This window comes from Elaeis guineensis, chromosome 4 (genome assembly GCF_000442705.2).
Source record: "Elaeis guineensis isolate ETL-2024a chromosome 4, EG11, whole genome shotgun sequence".
NCBI lineage: Eukaryota > Viridiplantae > Streptophyta > Magnoliopsida > Arecales > Arecaceae > Elaeis > Elaeis guineensis.
Genome location: NC_025996.2, coordinates 6,495,370 through 6,521,976, shown reverse-complemented (window position 1 = coordinate 6,521,976; position 26,607 = coordinate 6,495,370). Strand labels below are relative to the sequence as shown.

Genomic DNA, 26,607 nt, shown 5'->3' with positions numbered 1-26,607 from the left:
TGATCAGCAAATTTAACATCCATAAAGCCTGATCCAAATTCATGCGCATCTCAAGATACGGTACATGAAAAGAACGATGACATACAGAGGTTGCAAAAAAACATGACAAATAACACATGCGTGATGGAGCATGCGTGCAGGCCTGCAACTGAGACAGAGCATGCTAGTCAACAACCGTTGAACAAATTACACATCTTTTTCTTTTTCTTTTCCTTTTTTTTTTTTTTTTTTGTTTTGTTTTCCTCCCAATCCTCTTAGGTGCAATGATGATGTAACCAGCTCCAAAATTGGACTGGTACAGTGTATACCAATAACAATTCCAGTATGGATTCCAGTCTTCTCTTTATCCAGTTTTCATTCTTGCTTTTCCAACTCCCCATCCTCTCAATAATTGCCTGCAAATTTGCAACAAAATGTCGAAGTTAATCTTGGGCTTCACTCCAAGCAGCTCAAGTACTTAGAAAAAATACTTAATTTTTTTTCTTTTCATATTGCCCAGGTAACCAAATCATATAAAACAAATAACAGCAGGATACAAGGGAAAAAAATACTAGGACTAGCCGCTTCTTTAGTCAAAATGTTGCAACTGCTAGTTTACGTGCGATCATAAGATGGAAAAGCAAGAATTTGATCGTTTTGGTGCATCTGGAGCACCATAATATTCCTACTATGGACAACATACGGAAAACTTGACTATTTTTGAGTTGATTGATGATCTAATAAACCGAAAAATTTACATCATCATTATCATTTTTTTATAAGGGGTTCAATATCAGCCATTTCTGGTTACTAATGGTGTTTCCCCCATTAACTTATAATTGGCTAGTTCAGGGAAAACCTAGTCTGTAGCACTCAATATTGGCTAAACGAATGATACTGGTCAACATAGCCCCATATGGGTCAACACTAGTGGTCAACGCAATGGGTTCGGTTGATTTGTGCTGTTTCAATTCTCACACACTCGTCTGGTGCCTCACTTGAGTTCTGAAAGACTCATCTTGGTGCCTTATGAGTTTAAAAATATTCTTTAGATGCTGGGATAACTTCCATATTGACACGCCAAATTCTTCCATTTTGGTATCTTAATGGAAATAGGAGGGAAGTGTAGGCACAGGAGTGAAATGTAAGAAAGGACAAGAAGAGCTGACTATTTAAAATACATATATGTGAGTGATGTTTTTTCAGCGACTATCTGATAGATTGTTAAGAAAACATATATGCTATTCTTTTACTACTCAAATTTAAAAGGAAACATTCAGAGAAAAATGCTTCATATGATTAGTTAAAAAACACACAATGAACCTACAGGAATTGCTGACTTAGATGATGCCAGACTTGCCCCCTGCTAGCTAAGGTTAAAACCAAATTAGTTTTCAAAACTTTTCTACAAGTTTTCAAAATTTATCCTAATCATTTATTTCAGTTTAAATTTTATTAGGATCACTTTCTCACGATTATTAAGTTGCAAATATAATAGTATACTGGGCGAACCAAAAGAATACCATGCGACAGCCCTGACTGGTAGGTAAGCAGCCAACACAACTACATAATAATGTCCCCAGCCAAGACCAGGTACAGATATCTACATAGTATAAGAAATCAGCATACGTATATAACCTAAAGGCAAAATAAGTAAAAAAGGAAATCAAATAAAAATTTTAAAAAGACTAAAAATAAAGTTAAAAAAAATGAATAGATAACTAAGACATGGTTACTCGAACCAATAAAGATGGATGGGCTTGTTAATATTTAAAAAAATCTTCAAAGAAGCCTTATTTTCATCAAGTTGTGTTAAACTAGCTGTCAACCTGTTAGGCCCAAATTTTCTTTGACACTGTCTACTTATATCTATACAAATGTTAAACTGGAAAAATCAACAAGCTTTCTACATCTCAAAGTATCTCATGCTGATAGTTACTAGGACAGGTGTAGCTAACTTTAACAGAGAAAACAAAAACAGTGATAAAAGAAGACTAACAGATGATGGCATGATGAATGAGCCAAAAATGGTAAGTTAATTATAAAAATAAGCATTCCCAGGAGGCATGTTTTGATTGATTGATAGATAGTAGTCCAAAAGCATAGTTCTAATGGATTCAAGTGCACTTTCTAGTACAGAGTTTTTTTCTAAAAAGATCACATGTATAACCAAGAGGTTAATGAGGTCACCTTTTTGCTTGTTTCTTGAAGCTCACCAGCAAGAATGAACTCATCCAATATGAGATATACCTTCACAGAGTAAAAAAATATGGTGAGTGAAAATTATATGGTTATTCAGATAATTAAGTCTGCAAAACATTAATGAATTTATATCATAATATTCTATTTTGCCAAAACTTAAACCTTGATTAGCCTTCTCATAATGTATAGCTATTGCACCTCAAGAATCTTATTATGTGTATGTAACAGGCAGCATACGCACATGCATGAGCACAAGTTCAGTATTCCACAAACAATGGACAAAGAGGTTAGACTATGTTCCTCTTATAAGAAGGAATATCCTCCGTTCCCAATTTTTTGGCCTAGCATCTGATTTAAGTGCAATAATGTGTCCCGTTGACTCAACCTAACTCTGACATCTTCACAGCCCCAGAGAGTCGTAAGGAGTTGCAAAAGATGGATCGATATGCTTTTGTTTCTTAATTACACAAAACTGGTGTAGTAATTCAGATCATGTTGAAGAAACATAATTTCCTAAAGACTTTGTGGCCTTTAATTTAATAAAGCCATTCAATGCAAGCTACAGAAGACTCATAAAGTGGATTAATCCATATAAAAATATTTAACTGATAATGCATAAACTAGATCACTAACCCAGTAAATCTATACTATATAAAAAAAAGCATTGCAGGCCCTTTGGTCTGTCAAATATGCCCACCTATGGAATATTATTTGACTTGCAAAAGAAAATTTATTATATATAATTATTAGCATGGGTTGTTTGTGGAAAAAAATGTCCAAATAATTAGGGCCTACTGGGATGGTTGGGCCCAAAATCCCACAGGATTCTTGGGTTGGGCTAGTACAACCATCGAAAAATATTGAATTAGAGGCAGAGCTAAGCCTACATCTACAACCATTCAAAACTATCTTTTATATGGCTTGGCCCGAATCTCATAGGAAGAAAAAGATAACTCAGCAGGTTTTTATTTTTCTCTCTATGGGACTCGGCCCAAGCCATTCCAAAGGCCTCTAGGTATTAGGAATATAAGCCTAGCCCAAGTTTCTTTTTTTCTAGTTGCACAAGTCCAAACCCATGAATCCCATAGGATTTTGGGCCTGAACATCCAAGTAGGCCCTTAATCTCAATACTCTCTTCAGCTTCTAAATCCATGGGATTCTGGGCTTGAACATCCAAGCAGGCCTTAATCTCAATATTCTCTTCAGCTTCTAAATCCCACATCCGATGGGATTTTTCTAACACTCCAATTTCTCTTCTTGCTATCATATAAAACATCTCTGTCTAACAAACTTATTTCTCAACTATTCCTATCTTCTCTCTAACAACCTCATCCACATCCAATCTCTATCTTCTGTTTTAGTTTTCATTTTCTATTTTATTTCTTATTTGTTTAATATTATTTACTATCTTTGTTTGGCATTCCTTTAATCAAAATGATGATTCTTATTTGTTATTGTCTTATGTAATCTAATTATTGTTTTTATTAAACATGCATCATGCGTACTTATATGCTTGTTTTTTTAAAAAGAATGTTGCAAGATAAAAGGATACTGTAATTACAAGGTCAGATCTAAAATGATATTAGCCAAGAAAATAAGCACAAATCTTGTTCACCCACCAAATAAAGAATAAATCAACAAATAAAAAACAAATTCCACCAGCTGTAAAGAATGATAATGTTCTCATCATCTCATGTGACAGTTCAGCTTAAAAAGGTCAAAGCTTCCAGCTTAACATCTATATGGATTAGTAAGGAAAATGAGTCTGAAGGAAAAGCTATACGATGAGGAAATGATGAGATTAATACAATTCAAACTGTAAATAAGCTGAAGATTACTGTTAATAGAGTGACTATTCTAAAACCAGTTAATTGAGTGACCATACTAAACCATGTAAAGCATTTAAAAAAGCTAAAATAAAAGGCTGTGAAGGGGTGACGGACCTTGTGAAAATTAAATACCAAATCTAGTTCACACACATTGCTGAAAAAATGATCCAGTATCTCCACAAATAGATGGATGCATTCCAAGTATGCTAACTCATTGTCAGTGATATCAACACACATTGAAAAGAAGAGTCCTGCATATCTTCTGTAGATAATTTTGTGCGTGCGGAACTGTAAGAAAAAAATGTACCAAATTCAAACACAAAAGAATGATAATGCAAAGCAATAAAACAGTAAATCAAGACAACATCTGAAATACAAAATATGATAAAGACTTTCTAATTGAAAAAATAACTCAGAACAGCAAAACTAGTCAATCAACAACATAAGGCTAAAAAGAAATAGTAAATGATTTTCTTGATTTTGAAGTTAAAAGATAGATGAACACATATAAAAATATTTATGTTGGGTAAATGAAGTGGAGATATGCTCCTTCTATATTACTAGAAGGAACCTGCGTCTTCTACACTAGGGAAAATTAAAGCAATAAGGCCAGCAATTATGCATTTGTCAACATGTTAAGCACTATGGAAGATCGCTCGAACAGGGCATACACTAGCATAACTATGAAAGTGGAACAAAAATAACATATATTAGAAGAGGCACAGAAGTAGCACTGAGACAACCTATGTACATCGATGTCCATGCACACGAAAGGTTTAAGGATGCAGAAACAATTAAAAAAAATTACATATTGTCATCCCAAGTTTTAAACTTCCCAAAATCTGATGGTTGTACAGTCAACTAAACTCTAATTCTGATGATCATCTATCCAAACCAGAAGTATGCCACCTACCCCACAATCGCAACACCATCTTTCTCTTCCATAACCCCCCCCCCTCCCCCACAAAAAAAAAAAAAAAAAAAAAAAACCCGACCCACCACCCAATCACCTAGAATGAAGAATGTAGATGCACCCTCTTCATTAAATGTAAAATGTTATAGCAAACAAACAATACAAAACAGATGAGGCCAAGAGAAAAGCAACTGTTAAATATCTTAGACATATCTAACCTGAGTAAGGTGTTGAATTTCATAATATCGGACTACAAAATATGCTGATTTCACCATTATAAATTCCTCATATGCTTATTCTCAAACCTTTGGGCAGCAAATAAAAATTACATAATATCTGGAACAGATGTGTGCTCTAATATGCAATTTTTATTGGACTGCAAAATATGCTGATTTCACCATCGGAATCCCTCGTATGCTTATTGTCAAATCTTTGGGCAGCAAACGAATATTACATTATCTCTGGACCGAACATGTGTGCTCTAATATGTGATTTTTATTGGACTGTAAATTATGCTGATTTCACCATTGGAAATCCCTTGAATGCTTATTCTCAAACCTTTGGGCAGCAAATGAATATCACATCATCTCTGGAACAGACATTTGTGCTCTAATATGCGATTTTTTATGTGCAACAACAGCAATGGGTGAATGTTGAATGCAGTAAGCCATTGATTTTAAAGCTTGAGGGCAGTGGAGTGTGACATTTCCTGATAGATGGCAGAAAGGTGCTCAACAAGGTTCATGGATCCACCAGAAGATCAACAGGTTCTTTCGGTTCCACTAAATGATTCCTTAAGAGCTGATGAAGTTTCGTTTTTTTTTAATCCAGAAAAAGTATTATAGAAACTATGGGTAGCAAATTTTCTACATACAAGAGTCCTCTTATTTTTAACTAGTAAAAAAGGGGACACAAGGGGCTGTTTGGTTGCCTATGCAATTTTCTGAAACAGATAATAGTTATAAAGCATGATTATCTACAAAACAGGTTCTATGAAAAAACAGGAGGAGACCTGTTTTTCATAAAACTCATTTTTCATGTTTTATGACTTCACAGATTTGGTAAAACAGATTTTGTGGAAAACAATCAAGCAACATTTTTTTGGTAAAACTCATCCATTTTGAGCCTTTTGTATACCTGTTTTAGTAAAACTTACAAACCAAACAGCGCCTAAATAAATTTTCTCCTATTTCTTTCCTCATTTGCTCATCTGTCTTCTCCTGTCTCCTTCTCTCCACCTTTTAACGTTAGAATGTGTATTAGACCAACATAGTGCTTTAACTGTCAATAGCCACATCCCACAAATATGCATTAAGACTTAAATTGGATGGAAAAGCCTCAAGGACTCCAAAGTCCAAAGCCTTGAATCAGCTTGAACTAGTCTGTGTTGTCTTATACCCCCATTCATACTGTATTCATCTGTACTAGGTTGACAAGTTGGTACCACCAGTTGATAAGTCAGTTTACAGTAAATACGTTCCTACAAACCAGCATGGGGAGATATTGGCAATAAAAATCAGCAGACACAAATGGGTATGAGCTGATATTACAGTACATGGACAAAACTATAAAAGATAGGATTGACTCAAATTGGAGATGTGTTTGTTGGGTTTGGATCATCTTAGGCCAACAATTGTTTGGTTCAAGGCAACTCAGCCAACTGGAAACAACCAAGTAGTGTAACAAGCAAATGATGGAAAAGTCTAACAAACAATCTTTTCGACATACAACGATAGTGATCTTGATGGCAATTTTAAACTAAATATGTCAAGGTAATGAAAATCAAATGGTACCCATCTTACTACATCTGCAAAGGGACAAATGAATACCACACCCAATAATACAACCTGGGCTATTCAGTAAACCAAAAATTGTTCTTGAAACTTCGAACTAGAAGAGGGAACAGGATCTTGATTTCCTGGTCCCTTTAACACTTTCTTTCTCATTCTCTGTTTATACCTTCCGTTTTGCATATTGAACTAGCATACCATTCTATTTTGAATCACCTCAAAGAAAGTATGCTCCACAGAAAGTCCAAATCATTGGCTCCAAACCATCTATCAGCTCTATTGCTCTCTGAACAAAATGTTCTCGTTATTCCAATGGGCCGGAATCACCCTCATCCCCTCCCTCTTCTTGTCAATCTTTTCTATTAGGCTAAAAAAATTCTGCTTTTTAAATTGACATTGGCATTTGATTTCTTTTTCCTCTTTGCACCATAAAAATAACGACTAGGTTTTGGAATTTGTTTTCGTACCTCAACGAAATTGGTGAACTTCGGATCCCTGTTGACCACCAATCGGTGGACCTGCAAAATTAGAAGAAAAATACCATTTTTAATCTACAAAACAATCTCAGGAGAAGAAAGATACAATATTTAATCAAGAAAATCTTAAAAGGATCAAGAAAGAACAAGAAAAAAAAAATCTCAATCAAGAAATGGATAGAGGAGAGGAGAGCGAGAATTACCTCGTATTCTACCTTGTGCTTCTCGGAATCCTCGAGGGGGACGTAGTACTTGGCCAGGCGCGTCTTGCCCTGCCGATTCTGCAGCAATATGAAGCGAATCTGCCATTCCAATTCGAATAGAACGTACATTACATATCAAATCGAAACAAGAACAAGAAGCAGAGGAGAGATCGGGAGAAACCATATCGTTCGAGAGAGAATAGAGAGAGGAGATTTCCGGGGAGACGGGAGAGGGGAGATGGAGGCCGGACGAGGGCTTTTCCTGGTTCCGATCTCGGAGTCGAGAGTCTTCGTTTGATGTGCCGAGCCCTCTTGTTGTTGGACCTTGGACTCGCTTCCTCTGGCTTCTCCCACCTGTAACATTACGTGTCGAAGTTTATTGGATCAACTGGTGTTTTGCGCTTGGTAAGTCGTCGTGCGGCTCTTACGGAACAGGTTTAGGTTGGCAATGGCAGCTGTGAGCCATCCAAAGCAAGTGCCATGGCAGGAGTATATTCTAAAGCTTGCCTATTAGCATCTGTAATAGGTTTTTTTAATCTTGGATCAGAGATCAGCAACGTAATTTGATCTTTATTTTTGAAATATGAAGTTAAGATGTCGTTTCCTTTTCTCTAATATAGTAAAAATGACTTTCAAGATGCTTAGATTTTTGCCCATAAAAAATTGAATTGGATGCTATATGTACTACACTTTTATGTTATCACAAAATATTTCCGAAGGTCTTATTTGTGCAAGAAAATATCTAGTTCTTGATTCTGCTTTTATCTACTGCTGTATGGTACATAGCTCTATGTTCAATTTTTACATTAAATTTGGCACTGTTGTCTCACTCTTCTTTTTTTTTAGATGGCTTTCCGTGAACATATAGTGGTGGATTTTTTTTTACTGCAATAAAGATTTTTTTTTTCTTTTTTTTGAAAAAAAAAACACTTAGGTAAAAAAAATATTAATCATGTATATTTTATGGCCAGTGGTATAAAAATCCTAAGTTAGAGCTTTTGCACCAATATCTTGTAAAAATTAGACTTGTTGACCTGCATGAGTCACAATCATACGATATGATCTCTACCAAGCCGAAGGCTAACAATACCCCTCATTAGCTAAAAGGTAAGGTTTTCGGCTTTTTCTTCCTCCTACATGATTCGGGCTAAGGGTATTGGATTGAGACAGCCATTACTTATATAGACTGTCCAATTCATTAATCTAGCAAGAAATCAAGTGCAATCTTACCAAAAACTCTTTAAAAAATCTTTACAAGACTCCTGCTTCATCTCCTACTAACAATCATCCAGGTTCATCGCCATAGAATTTGAAAGTCACTCCTAGTGTTTTCTTTTCTAGTGGGAGATAGTCAGGAGATGGTTCCCATGCAATTTAGTTATAAATGAGAAGCAACTAAATATAAATCCTATGTGTAGCCTGTGTAAGGATATTGAGGAGACTGTGGAGCATGTTCTTATCCGATCAGAGGCGGCTGAAGGGCAAGGCCACCGAAGCCCTTGCCTTAGGCCCCCGCCCCTAGGAGGCCCTCCGCTACCTTCTCCTCCCCGCCTCCATGGCTCCACCTCGGCAAGGTCTAACCTCTGCGGCTTAGCCCTCTGGCCTCCTGCTCAGCCTTCGAGAAGACGGAACGGCAGGACGCCTCCGCCCTAGAAGGCCCTCGTCCGATTGCCTCCAGCCCCCAGATTGCCCCAACGCCTCGCTCGGCCCGCAAAAAGATGAACGGTGCCACGGCAAGGAAGAACGATTGAGCGCACGCGGTCGGCCGATCACTAGTGGTGAGGAAGATGGGTCACGAAAGGATTGGAGGTCTCCACGAGCGGTGCGACGGCAGACGGGATGGTCATTTTTTTTGTTTTTCGAAAAGCCGCAGGCCCCCCCTCCGCTCGGCCCACGAGAAAATGAACGGCGCCGAGTCGCCAGCGCCGCGCATCAAACTCTTCCAAGTACCGAAGGCCCCTGGAAGATGATTTTTTTTTCATTTTTCGGAAGGCCCTTGCCCCCAAGTCCCCCCCCCCCCCACTCGGCCCGCGAGAAGACGAACGGCACCGGGTTGCCAATGCCGTGCGTCAAACTCTTCCAAGGATGGAGGATCGAAGGCCCCTGGTCCTTGGAAGATGATTTTTTTTTTCGTTTTTCGGAAGGCCCCTACCCCCAGGTCTCCCCCCACTCGGCCCGCAAGAAGATGAATGACGCCGCTCATCAGAGGCCCCGAGCGGTCATCGATGACTGATCGGTCGGTCACGGGTCACCAGTGGCAAGGAATAGTGGAAGACGAAAGGTCTGTCGACTTTTTTTTTTTTAAGTTTTCCAAGGACATGTGGCAGAGTGTAAGGGGTTACTGTTCGCGACAGCGTCGGAGGAAAAATAAAAGAGCAGGTGGCAAGCGCTGCTTCATTAACAGTGGCCAATTACCGAGTTAGTCCACCAATGGTCATTTTCTTTCATCCTTTATAAAAATAGGTTGTTTACTTATTTTCTTATACTGTTATATTTTGACAGAAATATTGTGGATGCTCCATATTTTACACAGCATATACAACTCCATAGCAATATAGAATTTTATTCAGTTTTTAAATTTTTTTTTATTATCTACTTTTGTACTCCTTCGGAAGATTTGTAAATTCTCAAAACTAGTTGGGGTTGGGAAGTATTTGATACTTTGATATTTTGTAGTTTGGATTATTCTGTGTTTGTAAGTTCAACAAGATTATCCATTTTTTCTCTATATTAATACAATTTTTTTTACAAGAAAAAATAATTTTTTTAAATTTATATATCTATTTCTTAATTCTTCTTTTATTATTCTCTTTACTCTTCTTCTTGATAATAACTCTAACTCATATTTTCTGCAGTTTGCACTCTCGTGCAACAGCATTCAACAATCGATACTATAAATTAGTTGATTATTAATCATCTCATTTACAATCAGCATTCAACAATCGGATACTATTATTTTAATCTTTACATATTTTTTATTTAATTTAAAATTTATATTATATTATTATATATTATCTTTATTTTATTTAATACTTGACTCATTGAATTAGAAATTTTGATTGTTGATCTTGTATTAGCTATTTAAAAAATATAAAATAATTATAATAGTTAAATTTTTTTGATGATTCATAATAAAAATTTAAATATGTCAATTCAAAAATATGAATCTGATTATTCAAAGCTTCAAAAAAGAAGAAGAATTAAAAATTTAATACAATCTCAAAAAAGAGCTCTTAATAAATTTTTTATAAATAATAAAAATAATAAATTAAAAAATATTGATAAATATTTCTTAAATGAACAAGTTAATAATCTTTTAGAATTAGATGATAATAAAATATTAGAACGAGAAGAAGTCAACGAAGAGATTCAAAATGATCCTCAAAGTTATAGTGAAGAGAACCAATCGATTAATTTAAATGATTGCATTTCTGAAAATATTTATGATTTAAGTCAATGGATAAATATTGATACAAATTTGAGAGATTTATTAGTAGAAAAAGGTCCAATTAGAATTGATGATATAGATTTTTCTAAAAATAAATTCTTAAGACATTTTTCTACTACATACTATATTCAAAAGTTGGCAAATGGAGAGAAGCATGAAAGAAGATTGCTAATTTATTCAAAAAACATAGACAGAGTATTTTATTTTTATTGTAAATTATTTAATTCTGCTTCTAGTATAAGTAAACTAGCTAATGTTGGCAGTAGAGATTGGAGAAATCTTAGGGCTAAGCTTAAGAGTCATGAGATGAGTAATGAGCATATTATTAATATGAGTTCATGGATTGATTTAGCAATGAAGTTGTTGAAAAATAAAATAATTGATAAAAATATTCAAAAATAAATAAATAAAGATGAAGAATATTGAAAAAAAGTATTATTAAGAATTTTTATTGTAGTAAAAACTCTTGGTAAAAAATAATTTGGCTTTTCGTAGAAAAAATGAAAAGGTATATCAAGAAAATAATGAAAATTTTTTAAGTCTAATTGAAATGATTGCAGAATTCGATCCGATGATGCAAGAATATATTCGACGTATTAAAGATAATAAAATTTATACTCATTACCTTGGACATAATATACAAAATGAATTGATAAATTTGTTAGTAAGTGAAATTAAAAATAAAATTATTAAAAAAATTATAGAAGTAAAATATTTTTCAATAATACTTGATTGTATTCCAGATGCAAGTTATCAAGAGAAAATATCTTTTATCTTATGATGTGTAAATATTTCATCAAGTCCAATCAAAATTATGAAATATTTTTTTGAATTCTTAAAAGTAGATGATACAATCAGAAAAGATCTTTTTAATGTCATTATAGATGAAATAAAATATATTAGACTTGATATTAATTATTTAAGAAGACAGGGATATGATAATAGATCTAATATAAAGGGCAAACAGCAAGGAGTGCAAAAAAGACTTTTAGATATAAATCTTAGATTCTTTTATACACCATGTGGTTGTCATGGTCTATATTTAGTACTTTGTGACATGGCTAGTTCTTGTACTAAAGTTATATCATTTTTTGGAGTGGTACAATATATATATTCACTATTTTCTTCTACTAAATGATAGAAAATTTTACAAGATAATATTTTCGATTTAACTCTTAAATTATTATCACAAACACATTGAAAAAATCGTATTGAAAGTGTTAAAGCAACAAGATTCCAAGCTCCACAAATAAGAGATACTTTATTGGAATTAGCAGAAGTTAGTGAAGATCCTAAAATTAAAAGTGAAGATAATTGCTTAACAACATATGAGCTTGAAAATTTTAAATTTTTATTGGACATGACTATTTGGTATGATATATTATTTGCTGTTAACTCAGTTAGCAAAAGTTTACAATCAAAAGATATGCATATTGATGTTGCTATAGAACAATTAAAAGGTCTTCTTTCTTTTTTTGAAAAATATAGAGAAGATGGATTTACATCCGCTATGATTTTTCTAAAGAATTTACATCTGAAATGAAAATAGAACCTAAATTTCATGATAAGCGTATCATTCGTAGAAAGAAATAATTTGATCAGGATGTTGATAATTAAATAATAAAATATCTTGAAGAATCATTTAAAATTGATTATTTTTATATATAATAGATTAAATAATTTTTTCACTTCAAAATAGATTTGAACAATTTAAGATATATGAAAATATTTTTGATTTTCTATTTAGTGATAAAAAATTGAAGTCATTAGACAATGATAGTTTAAAAGAATATTATTTTAATCTTGAATGTTCTTTAAAATATAATAACTACTCTAATATTGATGGTTTAGATTTATTTTCAGAGCTAAAAATTTAAAAAAAAAATTATACAAGTGGAAGATAACAGTCAAATGGACATACTCAATCATATAAGATGACTCGATTTTTTTCAAATATATATATAACTTTTAGAATAATGTTAATAATTTCAGTAAGTGTTGCTTCAGTAGAAAGAAGTTTTTCAAAATTAAAATTAATAAAATCTTACTTAAGGTCAACAATGTCTCAAGAAAGATTAAATGGGTTGACTATATTATCAATTGAAAAAAAAATGTTAGAAGAATTTGATTATAAAAAATTAATTAAAAATTTTGCATCTCAAAAAAATAAAAAAATAAAAGTTTAATAAAAAAATTATATAAATTTTAATTAAAAAAATTATATTTTAATATTTAGTTTTAGGCCTCCAAATATGTTGAGCCGCCCCTGTATCCGATGTCCTATAGCTCAAGAAAGGTGGGCACTTGCTAATGTCTTTGATCAGGTTCCATTACAATACAAAAGTGCTCCATATTCTAAGCAATGGAATCAGAAGAACAGTCCATTCATATCATGCCACTGTCATTTCCTTCATATCATACACTTTTGGCAAGGCTAGAAACTGAAAAATCTTTAACCATTCTCTTCCACAACAATTTAGATTCTCCAAAGAGCTCAAAAATGGACAGTGAAGAGTTGCAATGTCTCGGAGCTAACATAGCAACCAAGAAAAATGTGGAAAGGCCATTCTCTTCCACAACAATTTAGATTCTTCAAATAGCTCAAAAATGGACAGTAGAGAGTTGTAATGTCTCAGAGCTAACATACCAACCAAGAAAAATGTGGAAAGACCCCCAAAAAGAAAGCACAATCATGGAGCTTCTCGCTTTTTCTAGTCTACGCCCGCACCCTGAAGCTGTGGATGTTTGTTTTGATGAATCAGTTAAGGATGGAGGGACCAGTTTTATCAATCGAAACCATCCATTTAGAGTCCTAGCCATTGGAGCTACTCATTTATATGGTACTGCAGTGCCTATAGCAGAATTACATATAGCTTGGTCAGGATCACTAGTTATTGGAACAAAGTTTGGAGCCATGGAAGTTTGTTTAGAAGGAGACCGTTCTACGATTATCCCTTGGATGAGGAAAAGTCCAATGTAGAGTTGGATGCCCACCCATAATTCATTGATATCTAGAGATTAAGATCCAAATTGGAGTTATATTAGGCCACTTATGTTCAAAAAAAAGGCAACAAAACAGCAAATAGGTTTGCCAGATATGTAGCTGAGCATACGGTTAATACGGTTTCCTGGTTCAATTCCCTTGCCTTGTCCTCTTCATAACATTTTGCAAGCTGATAGTTGTGGTTACCTTGTCCTGTTTAAGTCTACCTATATGGGGGGGAGAATAGAAAGTTTTATCAAAATAAGAAAGAATAAGTAAGTTATACTTCATCTATGCAACTTTGTTGCATGAAATTTCTATGTTACTTCTACAGACTTTTATTGGATATTTTTAGCTGTTTCTCATCATATTCACGTGTAGCAAAATTGTTTGTATATTCCATCAAATAGGCATTCAGGGATAAGAAGATGGATAAACAAAAAGAGGAGAGAAATGAAAATGAATCCGCCCTCTATTTTTTTCATAAGCGATCTCATATTTCTTATTAGCATATCATGTGAGGAAAGAGAGAGAACTGCTTTAAATTGAAACATGCTACTAGAGTTGCAAATAAATTGACCAGCTCATGAGCTACTTGAGTTGATTCAAATCTAAGCTCAACTCAATTCAATTATTATTAAACTTGAATCGAACTCAAATAGCAAAATACTTGACTTAAAAGCTGGCAAGTCTAATTGAATACATATATATATTTTTAAAAATATTATATTTTATTTATAATATATATTATTAATTTAATATTTTAAAATATAATATTATGTTATATTTATTTTAACTATTTTTTAAATTATGATTAAAACTCGAATTCAAGTTCAAACTAAAGCTTGACCATGGTTCGATTGATAATCAAGTCAAATTTAAATTTGATTTTTTTTATTTTTATTTATATATATTTTTTTGTGAAGCTCAATCAATCTAAAGTCAAATTTCAAATCAAAAAAATTTAAATCGAGTCAAATCTGAGCCTCTAACAACTCGACTTGGCCCGATTGTAACCCCACTTGCCACTTCAAATGATGCTTTACCTGTTTCTTCAGGGCACTGGGGTGTCTTTGGCCCCACCGGGCCCTCATTTCTTGTTCCAGTTACACTCAAGTATTGTGATGCAGATGTCACTTACATGATCATGATGGCGTGTTGTGCGTGCATGATTAATGCATCGTTGCAGATCCTTTACTTAAGTATGTCTGTCATACCCACTCCATAGGTTAACCATACCTTTGGGGGAGGGAACCAGCCAGCCGATGGGCTAGGGATTGATGCTTCTTGATGGAAATAACCTTCCCCTCAACTACAATATCTAGAATATCTTGTGCAGGCTAATGCCTTCTCATAAACTAATGAATTTGAGGCTCACCTCCCTTTGAGGGTAAAACAGAGAGAGAGAGAGAGAGAGGACTCATCAAATAGACAGAGGCATCCATCGGATAGCCTTGCCCTGTTAAAAGGCACAGTGGAAGAATCCCCTGAGATTGATACATTAGTTTGGGGATTTTATCATAATAACAGATTCGTTCATACATATTTTTGAAAATTTATGATAGTGGTTCATAAATTGTTTATGTCAAAATTATGCGCATGTGAATTTGAGGGAAGGCAAACTTCTTTCAAGTAGTTGTATTACCATCTATGCAATGTGAATTCTTGACTTTTGCCATCCATTCAAACAGATAAAAGTGTAACTCCAAGACAAAAATTAACGTGCAAGTCAAAAATATTAAATGGTCCGACATAAAATATTTCTGTGAACTTCAAGATTTAGCATTTGGAAAATGCAATCTGATTCGATGTGATCCTCCTACAACAACCGAGTAAAATGTCCTCTAGTCCGTAGTTTAACAATAACGATCCCAACCTCGTTGGAAAAGCTCTACAAAATTGACACAGCCTCTGATTTGCCAGCAGTTATTTTTCTGTGTGTTGTATCTCTTCAATTGCTATGCGGATGCCAAAATGTGCCCCATATGGATACTTGGCAAAGGGTTAAAGAATTGCATCCATAACTTGATCAAACTCTGGTGTCAAAAACTCTAAGATTGAGCTTCTTTAGCAAAAAAATTGATCTCAATCAATACTTTAATCTCTTACCTTTGGAGTCAGGGGGAATTTTAAAAAAAAATTTAAAAAAATAAAAATCAATCCACATGCTAAACAAGAAATACAAACAATCTATGCTGAAAATAAATAAATTCTTTCAATTGTAATAATAGAAGAAATCTCGATTGTAACGGGGAAAAAATTGCATTTTGGTGAACAGAAGTAGCCCACATTAAACTTTACTAACCGCAATCACCCACATTGCCCATTTCACATCACTTATTAGAGAACAGAAATCATCATCGATCTGTTACGACATAGTGATCTAGAAAACAACCTTGCATTAAAAAAAAAAAATCATAACAAAAAGAATAGTAGTTTATACTAATTAGTAGAAATCGTAACGTTACTAGCTATCCAGATCCAATCATATCATCATCACCTAGGCATCAAGCATCGGCCGTTTTCTTCCCCTTGCTCGCGTCCTCAAGCTCCTGGAGCCAGAGATCAGCGAATTCGCAATCCTTGTACCTCTCGAACCATGGCCCCCCATGGTGTAATGGATGGCCTTGGGGAACGTTGCGGGGTCGTCGGGATCGACCTTGTTGTGGCCGACGAGGAAGTTCCAGACGAAGGGAATCTCGCCGATCTCGGCGTCGTCGAGCCAGACGAAGCGGTGGAGGAAGGCGCCGGTCTGCGTGCTGACGGCCTCGGGGGTGAGCGCCGCCCGGTTCTTGGGGTGGCCGCAGTTGTAGAGCACCATGGAGGACCAGTTCTTGCGCGGGTACACCGTCTGAACGGCGCCGTCCATCTTGGTGGTCTCCTTGGGGGCGTACTCGTGATGGACGCACATGATCGCGTACTTGTCGTCGATCAGGGAGATCAATTCCTTGATGTCGGCGAGGTAGAGGAAGTCGCAGTCGACGAACATGGCCCACCCCTGAGAACCGGCGAGGTAGGGGGTGAGGAATCGGGTGAAGGAAAACTCGGTGCTCTCGGTGGGGCCGCGCTCGCGCCAGAACTGTCCGGCGGCGCGGAGCTCCGACTGCTTGATGGGGTGGATCTCGAGCGGCACCGACGAGCGCTTCAGGAGGGAGTGGCGGCACACATCGAAGGCCGCGTCCTCCCGGGGGTCGTAGCCTATAAAGATCTTGAATGGCCGCTGCCCTTCGCCGGCGAGATCCGCGCCGGCGGCGGAGGAAGGAGGGATCTCCGAGCCCATGACAGATCTAAAAAATGGTCCTTTGGAGGATAATGTGGAGGGATTGGGATCTAAGATCTAGGGTTTGGGGGCAGAAATTATTAGGGTTTTGAGAAGAGGGGGCAGCGGGAGGTGAGGATGGAAGGGCGGAGGGCAGTGAGTGAAATAGAAGGAGAGGAGGAGGTGGATGGTACGCGGCCCGCTTTGGGGTACCCCCGGTATTTTAAGGTTTCCTATTTGGGCCACGGGTTTCGTGGGGGAGGGTAAGGTTACCGGCGGGCGGGGGCCGGCTAGATAGGCGCCCCTGGTTATGGGAATTGCCGGGGCGTCCGGAAGGAAGGGAAGGGCGAGGGCTGAGGAGTCGGAGGAAAAGAGCTCCACTTCCACAGGCGGTCACGGGATCGAGTAGTCCGGGGGCTGTTAAGCCGGATTGAGCGGTGCTCCGACCCCAGCGGTGGCCAGTTGGCAATTGGTGTGAGATCCGCCTGCAGTTTGATGCTTGGTTTTGACTGGATATATAGATCTCGACAACTGGCCATGAATGATCGGTTTTTAGTGACATATACGCAAGCTTAAATGAGTGCCACCTTGCGAGCCCACAGTAATATTAATTACTATTTATCATACATGTGCAGAGGCTGAAATTGGAATAGCACACCTGAATCTGTGTACCACTGCTGAAGTCAAAGAGTTATCGGTGCAGTCAAAAATGTGGTCGTTAAACACGAGTCACTGTACTCACCGACAGGTCCGACGCTGATAATGTTGCATGAAATGATTGCAAGAAACGATTAAGTGGTTGTACGTGCATGATGTGCATCCATATGATTTGTGCAGACATTTATATGTTACATAAACTATATAAATATGTACTTAGCATCCTGTGTAGCCATGCGTTAATATATAAATTAAAATTTTCAAATTGGAACTCCTAATTTCTAAGAGTTTGATGACTCGCACAATGTGGAGAAGTAATAGATGGGTATTATTGCTTCTTTTTTTTTTTTTTCAACCATAAATATTCAATCCCTACTGTCATAATTCCACATTAATTAATAAAAAGAATATCACAAAGATTTATTAGCCTTGTCCAATGCTCCTTCCAACAACTTAATCTTTTGGGTGGTGAGACCGCAATACTGAGGCACCACCAAACAAGGAGTCTATGCTTGCTATATACCACGTTGAAAATTGCTTAAGCTCTAGTCTTGGAGGAGTGCCATGGAAGGACTAGAGATCATAATTTATCAGGAACCGAAGGACAAAATAGATAACATTCTCAATCTTTAAACAATTCTGGCATCAAACCAATACAAACATGGTTGTCGCATACTCGTCCTTCTGAAGTTGCATTGTTGTACATGAAAGCCTCTGTGAGCCCATGAAGCTACCAGTTTTTGCTCATTTGTGTTGTTGGCATGGCACCCGTAAATAGCCTAATCCGCCTTGAATTTACCGATCACTCTTTGCCACACCAAACAGGCAGGGCCGGTCCTGACATTTTTTAGACCTAGGGTTAAATGAAAAAATGGGACCTTCTCTATTAAAAATTAACATACTTTAAATATTAATTATTATTGAAAAATTAATCTACGTGCAATAATTTTCTATAAATATATTCGTTAAGCAGTGTATAAAACTCATTATTAATCTATTTAATTATTTTTTTTATTATAATATTGTAGAAAGTCATCTTTGCACCTTATTGGAATGTCAATACAAAGTCTAGATCTGGGGCTTGGGACGGTCGCCCAATTTGATCTGCCCCAGGGCCGGCCCTGCAAACAGGTAACGTAGCACTGGACTTTGCCTAAATAACATTGCAAAATGAAGAGATGTATCATGCCTCTGCTGTCAAATTCGATATCCCCCATCGATTCAACATCAGTCAGGTTAGGTTAAAGAGGAAGCAGGCGACTGGTGGGTGGGGGCGCGGCAGTGTAGGTGAAGACCTCAATTACCATATAAAATGCCCTGGTTTACCCCATTGAGATTTGTAATCATTTTAGGTAGGCAGGCCTTGTTATCTTGGAGCGCTAGACTCAACCCAAATGTGATTCCCACATCATGAATGGTGCACCGAACCGCGACTCCAAGCCTTGGCTGGCAGCAAGAAGAAAATGTAGTCCTTGAAATTAGTGATACAGACGGGAGAGACGCACAATCTTTTTGCTTGAATTTAATTCTCCCAGCAGAATGGAAACAAGGTATCTACACTTAAACATTCATATTTCTCCAGAGTTCCCCATGTAACTTTATTTGTTTTATTTATAGTAAAGTGTGACATCATTTGTCCAGTTCATACAGATGGTCTCTCTGGATATGACTCTTAATCCTCACCTCAAAGCTAAGATGCTCAACTTGGTTAAAAGTACAAAAGATACAACTCCGACTAAACAAAACTGCCGTAAAAAAATTTGTTATCACTCTGTTGGGATCGCCTATCTAATCTTAGACTTCAGTTGAATACTTAGAATTTATGGCTGCCAAAAGAGCTGCTCCAATGCCAGAACCATCTTTCGTATGCTCTATGATCACATTTTTTGAGGCTTCTGAACCAAGTAACTCTGTCACAGCCTCCTTGAGATATTTCCGGTACTGGGGATAATGCTCATAAAGGCCACCATCCATTGCAACCACCGTTCTTTTTCCAAAGATAAGTCCTTTGGAGTCTTGCTCCATTTTCTGCAGAATACCCACTATACCTGCCCCAGCCAGTCTCCCACCTCTCTTCACTATGGTATCACAGACCTCTGCAACGATCTTCCTTGCATCTGGGGAGGACCTTGTTACCTAAGGAGAATGGAAGTTCAAGAAAATATTTTCTAGTAAGAAAGGCTCACTTGATGCATGCTGAGAAGAGTTATACACTGAAAGGCCAGATTAGTACTTACACCAACAGTGTCATTCAAGATCAAGTCAACTGCTTCCAGATCTTCAGAGTCATCCTGGTGCATAGCACAAAGATCAGGAGTCCTGTAATTGCAATCAGAGAACTTAGCCTTCTTACTCAAAAAGCTTTCCTTGTTCTTCTTGTAAGTGCTCTAAAGATTTTACAGCTACAAATGGTCAAATTACAAAGTCAGACTGGGAAATCCCAATTCAAGAGAGAACCCAGAGGTAAAGCATCTCCAATGGGTTATCCACATCAAGCCAAGGGAGGTAAATAACATGGTCCATGACTCCATAACTAATGCTGAGGTGCCTTTAAAAGTCAGAAGAACCTGAGAACTAATGGAAAAATATACACATAAAGACCCAATCTGAACCTGACTATCACAATGTCTATGAGGTTTCAGATCAAGGATAGTCAGATCTACCACAGAGACATTTACCCTTTTAAATTTTTTTCAGAACCTAATATTAAAATGCTACCAAAATCCTTCTAAACCTTTCAAAATCCAAGTTCAAGTTGAGAAAATGTTATGTCAAAATGGTAGGAAATTAATATCGAAGATCCAGAAAATAAGGAAATGACAAAAACGTAACATTCATATGGTCCATATATACAATACATCCAATTTCTGCCAAATATTTAATATTGTCCCCAGTTTTGGGAAAGGGCCATTACCCGGTTATGATCCCAGCAATCCGAGCTTCTAGGAAGGGCAAACTGAGGAAGATGCTAACATTTGGCATTTTTTCTCACAAATTGGCTGCCCTATGACTCGAAGCCATGCCATTGCACTTATCAGCCCCAGCCTTTTACAATTGCATACCCGTTATTTTGGATCGGTTCCAGCAAAAACTATATGTTTGAGTTTCTATTTTGGAATTTTATCTAGAACTTTGAAGTTCAATGGAAAGCAATTTTTTCTAATGTTTTTCTGCTAGTAACAGCAGCTATATTATTGCTAACTTTTATGCCTTCTTCATGCAATCCTATATGCTATAAAAAAAATACTCTGATGATTATTTCAGGATCAGATTATTTAGCAGATAAAACGAACGAAGCATGGTAGTTGATAGCTTGTGGAAATAACATATGACCTAGAAAAAGTTAAAAAAAAAAAAAAAAAAAGATGTCCAATAAGATATCAATACGACTCAGCTTAATTCTGCATTTTTTTTTGTTGACCAAGTACACAGCAGGTCTAATATGAAGAACCCTTGATTTGAAAACCAAATATACAATCGAAGAACAATAGCTTGCCTTAATACAAAGGGAACAGAGAGCTTATCAGGAACATAATCACCAAACAAAGCTGAAACTTCAGCCATCTTGAGCAGTACCCTTCTTACTATTTCACCTAGGTACATCCCAGAGATTGTCTTCTCGAATATCTATTTACAGGAAAATCAGTAAAAAATGGCGGATAACTTCAAATTGTAATTTCAGCAAATGAGCAAAGAAGAGATAAATGCCAGAAAAGAATCAGATACACTACAAGGAAATAATAGTGACAACAAACCAATTTACTGTGATCAGCTATTATAGATGTTTACTTGCTCTCCAGGATTTATGCTCTCTTTATCCATATCTTTATCAAACTCAGTCAAAGGAAGACCAGTTGAAAATGCTCCCCACTCTGTGTTGATAATCTGTGATATGCAGAGTTTTCATCAAACCAAAGCATGGAATAGAAGGTTATTGATTTCATATTTCTGGAATATTTTCTTAAAAGATGGTATGCATTTATACCCATTCATCTGCCTTATTTCTAGATGAAATTCATCTAGAAATAAGAATGATAGTTAATTCAGAATTCATCATCAGAAAAGTCTATAAGGAATGGTCCTCATATTAGCTTATCTTATATTTTAAATTCACGAGTAGTATAAATCTCCGACCAACCGTTTTTCCAGATCCAGTTGTCAGATCCTGCAGCTTAGGAATTGCATCCATGTGCTCTATGTAACATGCATTAGTACCAGTGCCCAAAATCACAGCAACCATAACATCATCATCCCAGTAGCGTGCCCCAGCCAGTGTACCCACTGCATCATTAACCTGCACAAATTAATCAGCCTAGTGGTTCTGTAAACAAATAAATAGGAAATATGGAGAACTTATATGTCTAGCTGCGAACATACTAAGGCAGAGACCCTCATATCCATCCCTTGCCTTTTCAGAGCTTCATTTAAGCATGCGACCACATCTTTCCCTGCCTGTCCACAATCATCCATCATCAGTTTCATCAAGAATAACATAATGCGAAAAAATGTTGTTAACATTTTTATATTATTTTTTGCATATTTCAAGGAAGACTAGGTGGAGGACATGTAGCATACTCACTTGGAGATCAAGGCATTAAAAGAAAGAAAAGTGGCTCAACATCTAGGTAATACAATCATAAGAATATGAAAAAGATCAGAGCACATTGTCTGTTGACCCACCTGTGATGTCATGCAATATTCTCCCGGTATCACAACAATAAACAGCTTACATAAATACAAAACAAACTATACAAGATTATATAAATATGGAATTGAAATAATATTGTTTATATACTCTGAAGAACATGTATTAGAAAAACATGCAAAGGAATTCATGGAATGCACCTAATCATATCCTTCTATGCTGATTCAAGAACAATGGGAATGTGCTAAATTCTTTGGCTGAAGTTCACAACGACTCTGAATGCCCGTGGTGTGAATGTGCTATGGTATTTTCCTAAGCCCCCCAAATTTAGGAATATTAATCCAGATAATGTTGTTTTGCATGAATATCGGTGCAAGAGTCAGATTGATAGGAATATTTGTGTGTCCATTTTAACAAGAGGAAGAGAGAAAGAGAGAGAGGGAACGCTTAGCAAAATGTATTTTGTAAATTAAATTCATAATATTATTATAAAACTGAAAATATTAAAAAAATCTTGGGACTTCATCTTCTGTAAAATTGGCAGATCATGAATAGTGTAACTCTTGAATGTCAAATGATTCTTTCCTTTGTCCCAAAAACTCTGATAATTCTGACATGTCTGATTTTTATATCAAAAGATGTAATGCAAGTTAAAATGCATTCATAGAGCCTAAAAGGTGGTCAGAAGTATAAGTCCCACTATATAAGATTGTTTGTTGGTTATATTTAATCACAACTACATGGCATTATCATTAAGAATGATCAAGAAAGATATGAGTGCAGAAGATAGCAAATTATTTTCTTACTGCTTTGACTCAGAAAAAGAAAAGTTATCAGATACATCAGAACAAAAATTTTCTCATGGTGTCTAGAGAATCAAGACAAATAGCAATATACATAGCATCGAGGGATGAAAATAATTGATATCAGAACATCTAATAAGCACGGATGGTGGATTCATCTTGTTCTAAGCAGTTATACATTTTTATGAGGTTTCTAAGCAGTCATACATTCATGGAATATTACTCAGTTCCATGAAGAGCTTATCCAACAGTTTATCTGTTATAACATGCAAATAGAGAGTTGTATCAGTAAAAGGAAACCTAACCGTCCCAGAGACAGCAAAACCCTTTGTCCACTTGATCAAAATACCAGAATCTATTGAAGTCTGCTTCACTGGAAAGGAGAATGTAAAACCGATTTCTCTTTTTCTCCCCTGAGGCAGACGAAATTTCTCACCCTCTTTTGCAACAAACCTCGCAAACCCAGATGCAATAAAATCAAATAACTCCTGCTTACAGATGCAAGACATCAATATATACATGCCAATAAGATCTCAACAAGCAAAAGAGAAAAAGAAATCAAAAGCAGAAAAAGAACAAACCTCAGTGCTACCATGCATCAGTTCTTGAGGAATTGACACCTGCTCAAACTCGGTGTCAACCACCCGATTGTCCTTTCCTCCCAATTGTACCCTCAGCACTCGAAAATTAGTACCTCCAAGATCTAGTGCATAGAACAGGCCCTTCTCATTCCTTTAATATAAAAAATCTCATAAATCTACCAAGTGAAGGAAGATATTGATTAGAACTGAAGAAACAACAACAAGTATGCATCACAATTTTATCAAAACAGAGAGGAAAAAAATATCGAGTCATGATCTGTTAAGAATATCATGCTTTACTTGTACCAAATGATTTAAAGTCACAAAACTTTGTTTCTTGAACCCATAAACAAGAAGAAAAGTTCTTCACCATCAAAAGATGAAACTTATTAAGGATGGGAACCAAGCTTCAAATTTTCCCACTCTTTTTGAGCAATCAATAAGCTTAGCTCATAATTAAGATCATGACACTTACGAGATAAATACAGTATTAACACACTAATTGTTGTTTTAAATCCAGCAAACCAACCAAATCGCGACTTTGCCCTTCTTTCGAGTAATTAAAGGAAAGAAATTATATTATACAAGTAGGAACAAATTAACCATACCCAGTGGGTAGGGAGTCGACGTAGCTGAGAATCATCTTGAGATCGCTGGCGCCATCGGCGGCAAGGCCGGCCCTCATATCCGCGGCCATGGCGTCGGCGATGTGGCGGAGCACGGGGAGAGGCGTGGCGCACTTGAGGTGCAGGTTCTTGAGAATCGGGCTCGCCGCCGCGACGCTGCCGGCCACCGAGCACCGTGTGGCCCAGGCAACTCGCCTCCGCGTCGCCGGCTGCGGTACGAGGGCGGTGAAGGATCCGACGGCGGCGGACATCTCCGATCCGAGGAGGGATAGGGGAATGGGGGCGGAGGAGGGACAGAGAAGAAGGTGGTGGGTCGCTGGCATTGTTTCGGAGCAGAGCAGGATTATAAAGAAAATTCGTCCTTCCCATAAAATAAAAGAAAAAAAGAAAGAAAGAAAGATTCGCCTTCCTGTCTTTCTTAATTGTTTTAAGGAAAATTTTTAGTAATTTTTTTTCTTGGTTTCCAAATTTTCATAGGCGAAGCCGACGACCCTTGCGTCCATTGTTACTTGTTGACCCCAGTCCATGGGGGACATGCGGTGAGCGTACCGCTCGGTTCCATTGGAAAATGTTACGGTTCTAATAACGAACCTTCGTTAGCTGCAGAAGGAAAAAAAAAAAAAAAAAACGTTATACGGCATTTTACTCCTTATTTTTATTTACTTAAAGAAAAATGATAATTATCTGATCGTTATTATTTACCGAATAATGATAATAACAATAATATTATTGCGGCCAATCGCCTCGTCATCCGATCATCAGAAAACGTGCACCTGCAAAAAAGAGAAGTCCATACTGATCGGAGGCGGCTCCGACGGGGACCCTTCGACGGTCAAGTCAGAGAGGTGACTGGGCAACAGTGAAATGAAGACAGAGAACTCAATCGAGAGAGAGAGAGAGGAGCGAGCCTGTGGATTCAAAGTCGAGAAGTGGCCAGATCCCTTGCACTGTTGCCTTCCCCGATTTATATAGTGGAGCACGGTATGACGCCGTCATTAATGGCGCGGACAATTGAGGAATTGTCAACTCACTGTAGACTGTCAAAGTCGCCGTAAAAGTGTCATGTCGCCGTGAGGCTGTCAAATCACTAGGGTTGACAATGCCATAGGCGGGACAATGCTCCTAGGTGGCCGTGCCGCATGTTGCTGTCAAAACTGACAAGCTCTGGCGGCTGTACGGCGATCGGAGGAGTCGACCGACCCTAGGTCGGCGGTCAGCTGAGTGGCGTCGGGGGGAGATTCGGGCCCCTCTGTTGGTCGGCGAGTCTTACGTGAGTCGGCCATCAGACTTCTAGGTTCGGTCGGTCGGGAAAAGTATGCCCGATCGACACATCCTCAGTCGGTTGTGGGCCGTTAGTTGGCCGGTGATGGCGCCCGTCGGTCGGTCGCTCCGGCTGTCGGTCGGTCGATCGGTCCCTCCGACCGTCAGTCGGTCGGTCGGTCCCTCCGGCTATCGGTCGGTCGGTCGGTCCCTCCGGCCGTCAGTCGGTCGGTCGGTTCGGTGTCAGTCGGTCGGTCGGTCCCTCCGACCGTCAGTCGGTCGGTCGGTCCGGCTGTCAGTCGGTCGGTGGGTATTCTCCAACAAATATTAATATTATTATTATAAATAAATTTATCAACAAAAAAAAACTTATTTATTTAACAAAATATTATATTTATCTTTTCTTAAATAAATATTAAGTAAATAATTGCCTCCAAAACCGTTGTAGTGGGCGTTAACGGCTTTTATTGGGCATCTCCGACCGGCCGCGCTAATAGCTCTGACTTTTTTTTTTTTTCATTTTTTTAGTTTATTTCAAGAAGAAATTAGACTATTAGTGCAAGAGCCCAAGGGAGGGAGATAGCGAGGGGATGGCGGATGTGACGACGTTGACGCGACCTTCGCGTCGTTCGGAAGCGGTTGGATTCCCGGCATGCCGCACCGGCACGGCCTGCTTTCTTTGGTTGCATTACACCCTTTGTGGATCCGCATTTGTCAGCAATTAGTTGATGGATACCAAAGTATATCTATATCCATTCTGAAATGACTTAAATATAAGTGGAAATATAGATATAAATTAGATATTAAATTAGATATTATTTGACATATGATAAAAGATTTAAGCATGTTTATTAAATTTTTAATAAGACTAATTTGCCGAGAGTATAATTTATTAGTCCCGTGGATTTTGTATTAAAATATTTAAAAAATAAAATAAAAGTATTATGAAAATG

The 26,607-nt window shown here is 37.1% G+C and overlaps 3 protein-coding genes across 3 annotated transcripts; all 3 read right to left on the bottom strand.

Moving 5' to 3' along the window:
• LOC105044144 (AP-2 complex subunit sigma) lies at nt 1–7,804 on the bottom strand. Its single transcript, XM_073255412.1, has 6 exons — nt 7,574–7,804; nt 7,393–7,491; nt 7,181–7,231; nt 4,125–4,298; nt 2,170–2,229; nt 1–395 (listed from the first exon to the last, which is right to left on the bottom strand). The coding sequence occupies exons 1-6, from the start codon at nt 7,574–7,576 to the stop codon at nt 255–257; spliced, it is 528 nt and encodes a 175-aa protein (XP_073111513.1). The 5' UTR covers nt 7,577–7,804; the 3' UTR covers nt 1–254.
• An 8,215-nt stretch (nt 7,805–16,019) lies between these two features.
• LOC105037154 (protein CDI) lies at nt 16,020–17,582 on the bottom strand. Its single transcript, XM_010912849.4, is given in 2 exon segments — nt 16,020–16,434; nt 16,437–17,582. Coding segments are annotated over 2 exon segments (771 nt in total). The 5' UTR covers nt 17,104–17,582; the 3' UTR covers nt 16,020–16,330.
• Nucleotides 17,583–19,323: 1,741 nt separating this feature from the next.
• On the bottom strand, nt 19,324–24,817 carry LOC105044145 (hexokinase-2, chloroplastic). The gene is made up of 9 exons (XM_010921950.4): nt 24,377–24,817; nt 23,769–23,919; nt 23,493–23,675; nt 22,117–22,191; nt 21,878–22,033; nt 21,529–21,624; nt 21,236–21,366; nt 19,977–20,058; nt 19,324–19,875 (listed from the first exon to the last, which is right to left on the bottom strand). Exons 1-9 carry the CDS (start codon nt 24,715–24,717, stop codon nt 19,534–19,536), a joined length of 1,557 nt encoding a protein of 518 aa, XP_010920252.2. The 5' UTR covers nt 24,718–24,817; the 3' UTR covers nt 19,324–19,533.
• Nucleotides 24,818–26,607: the final 1,790 nt, after the last annotated feature.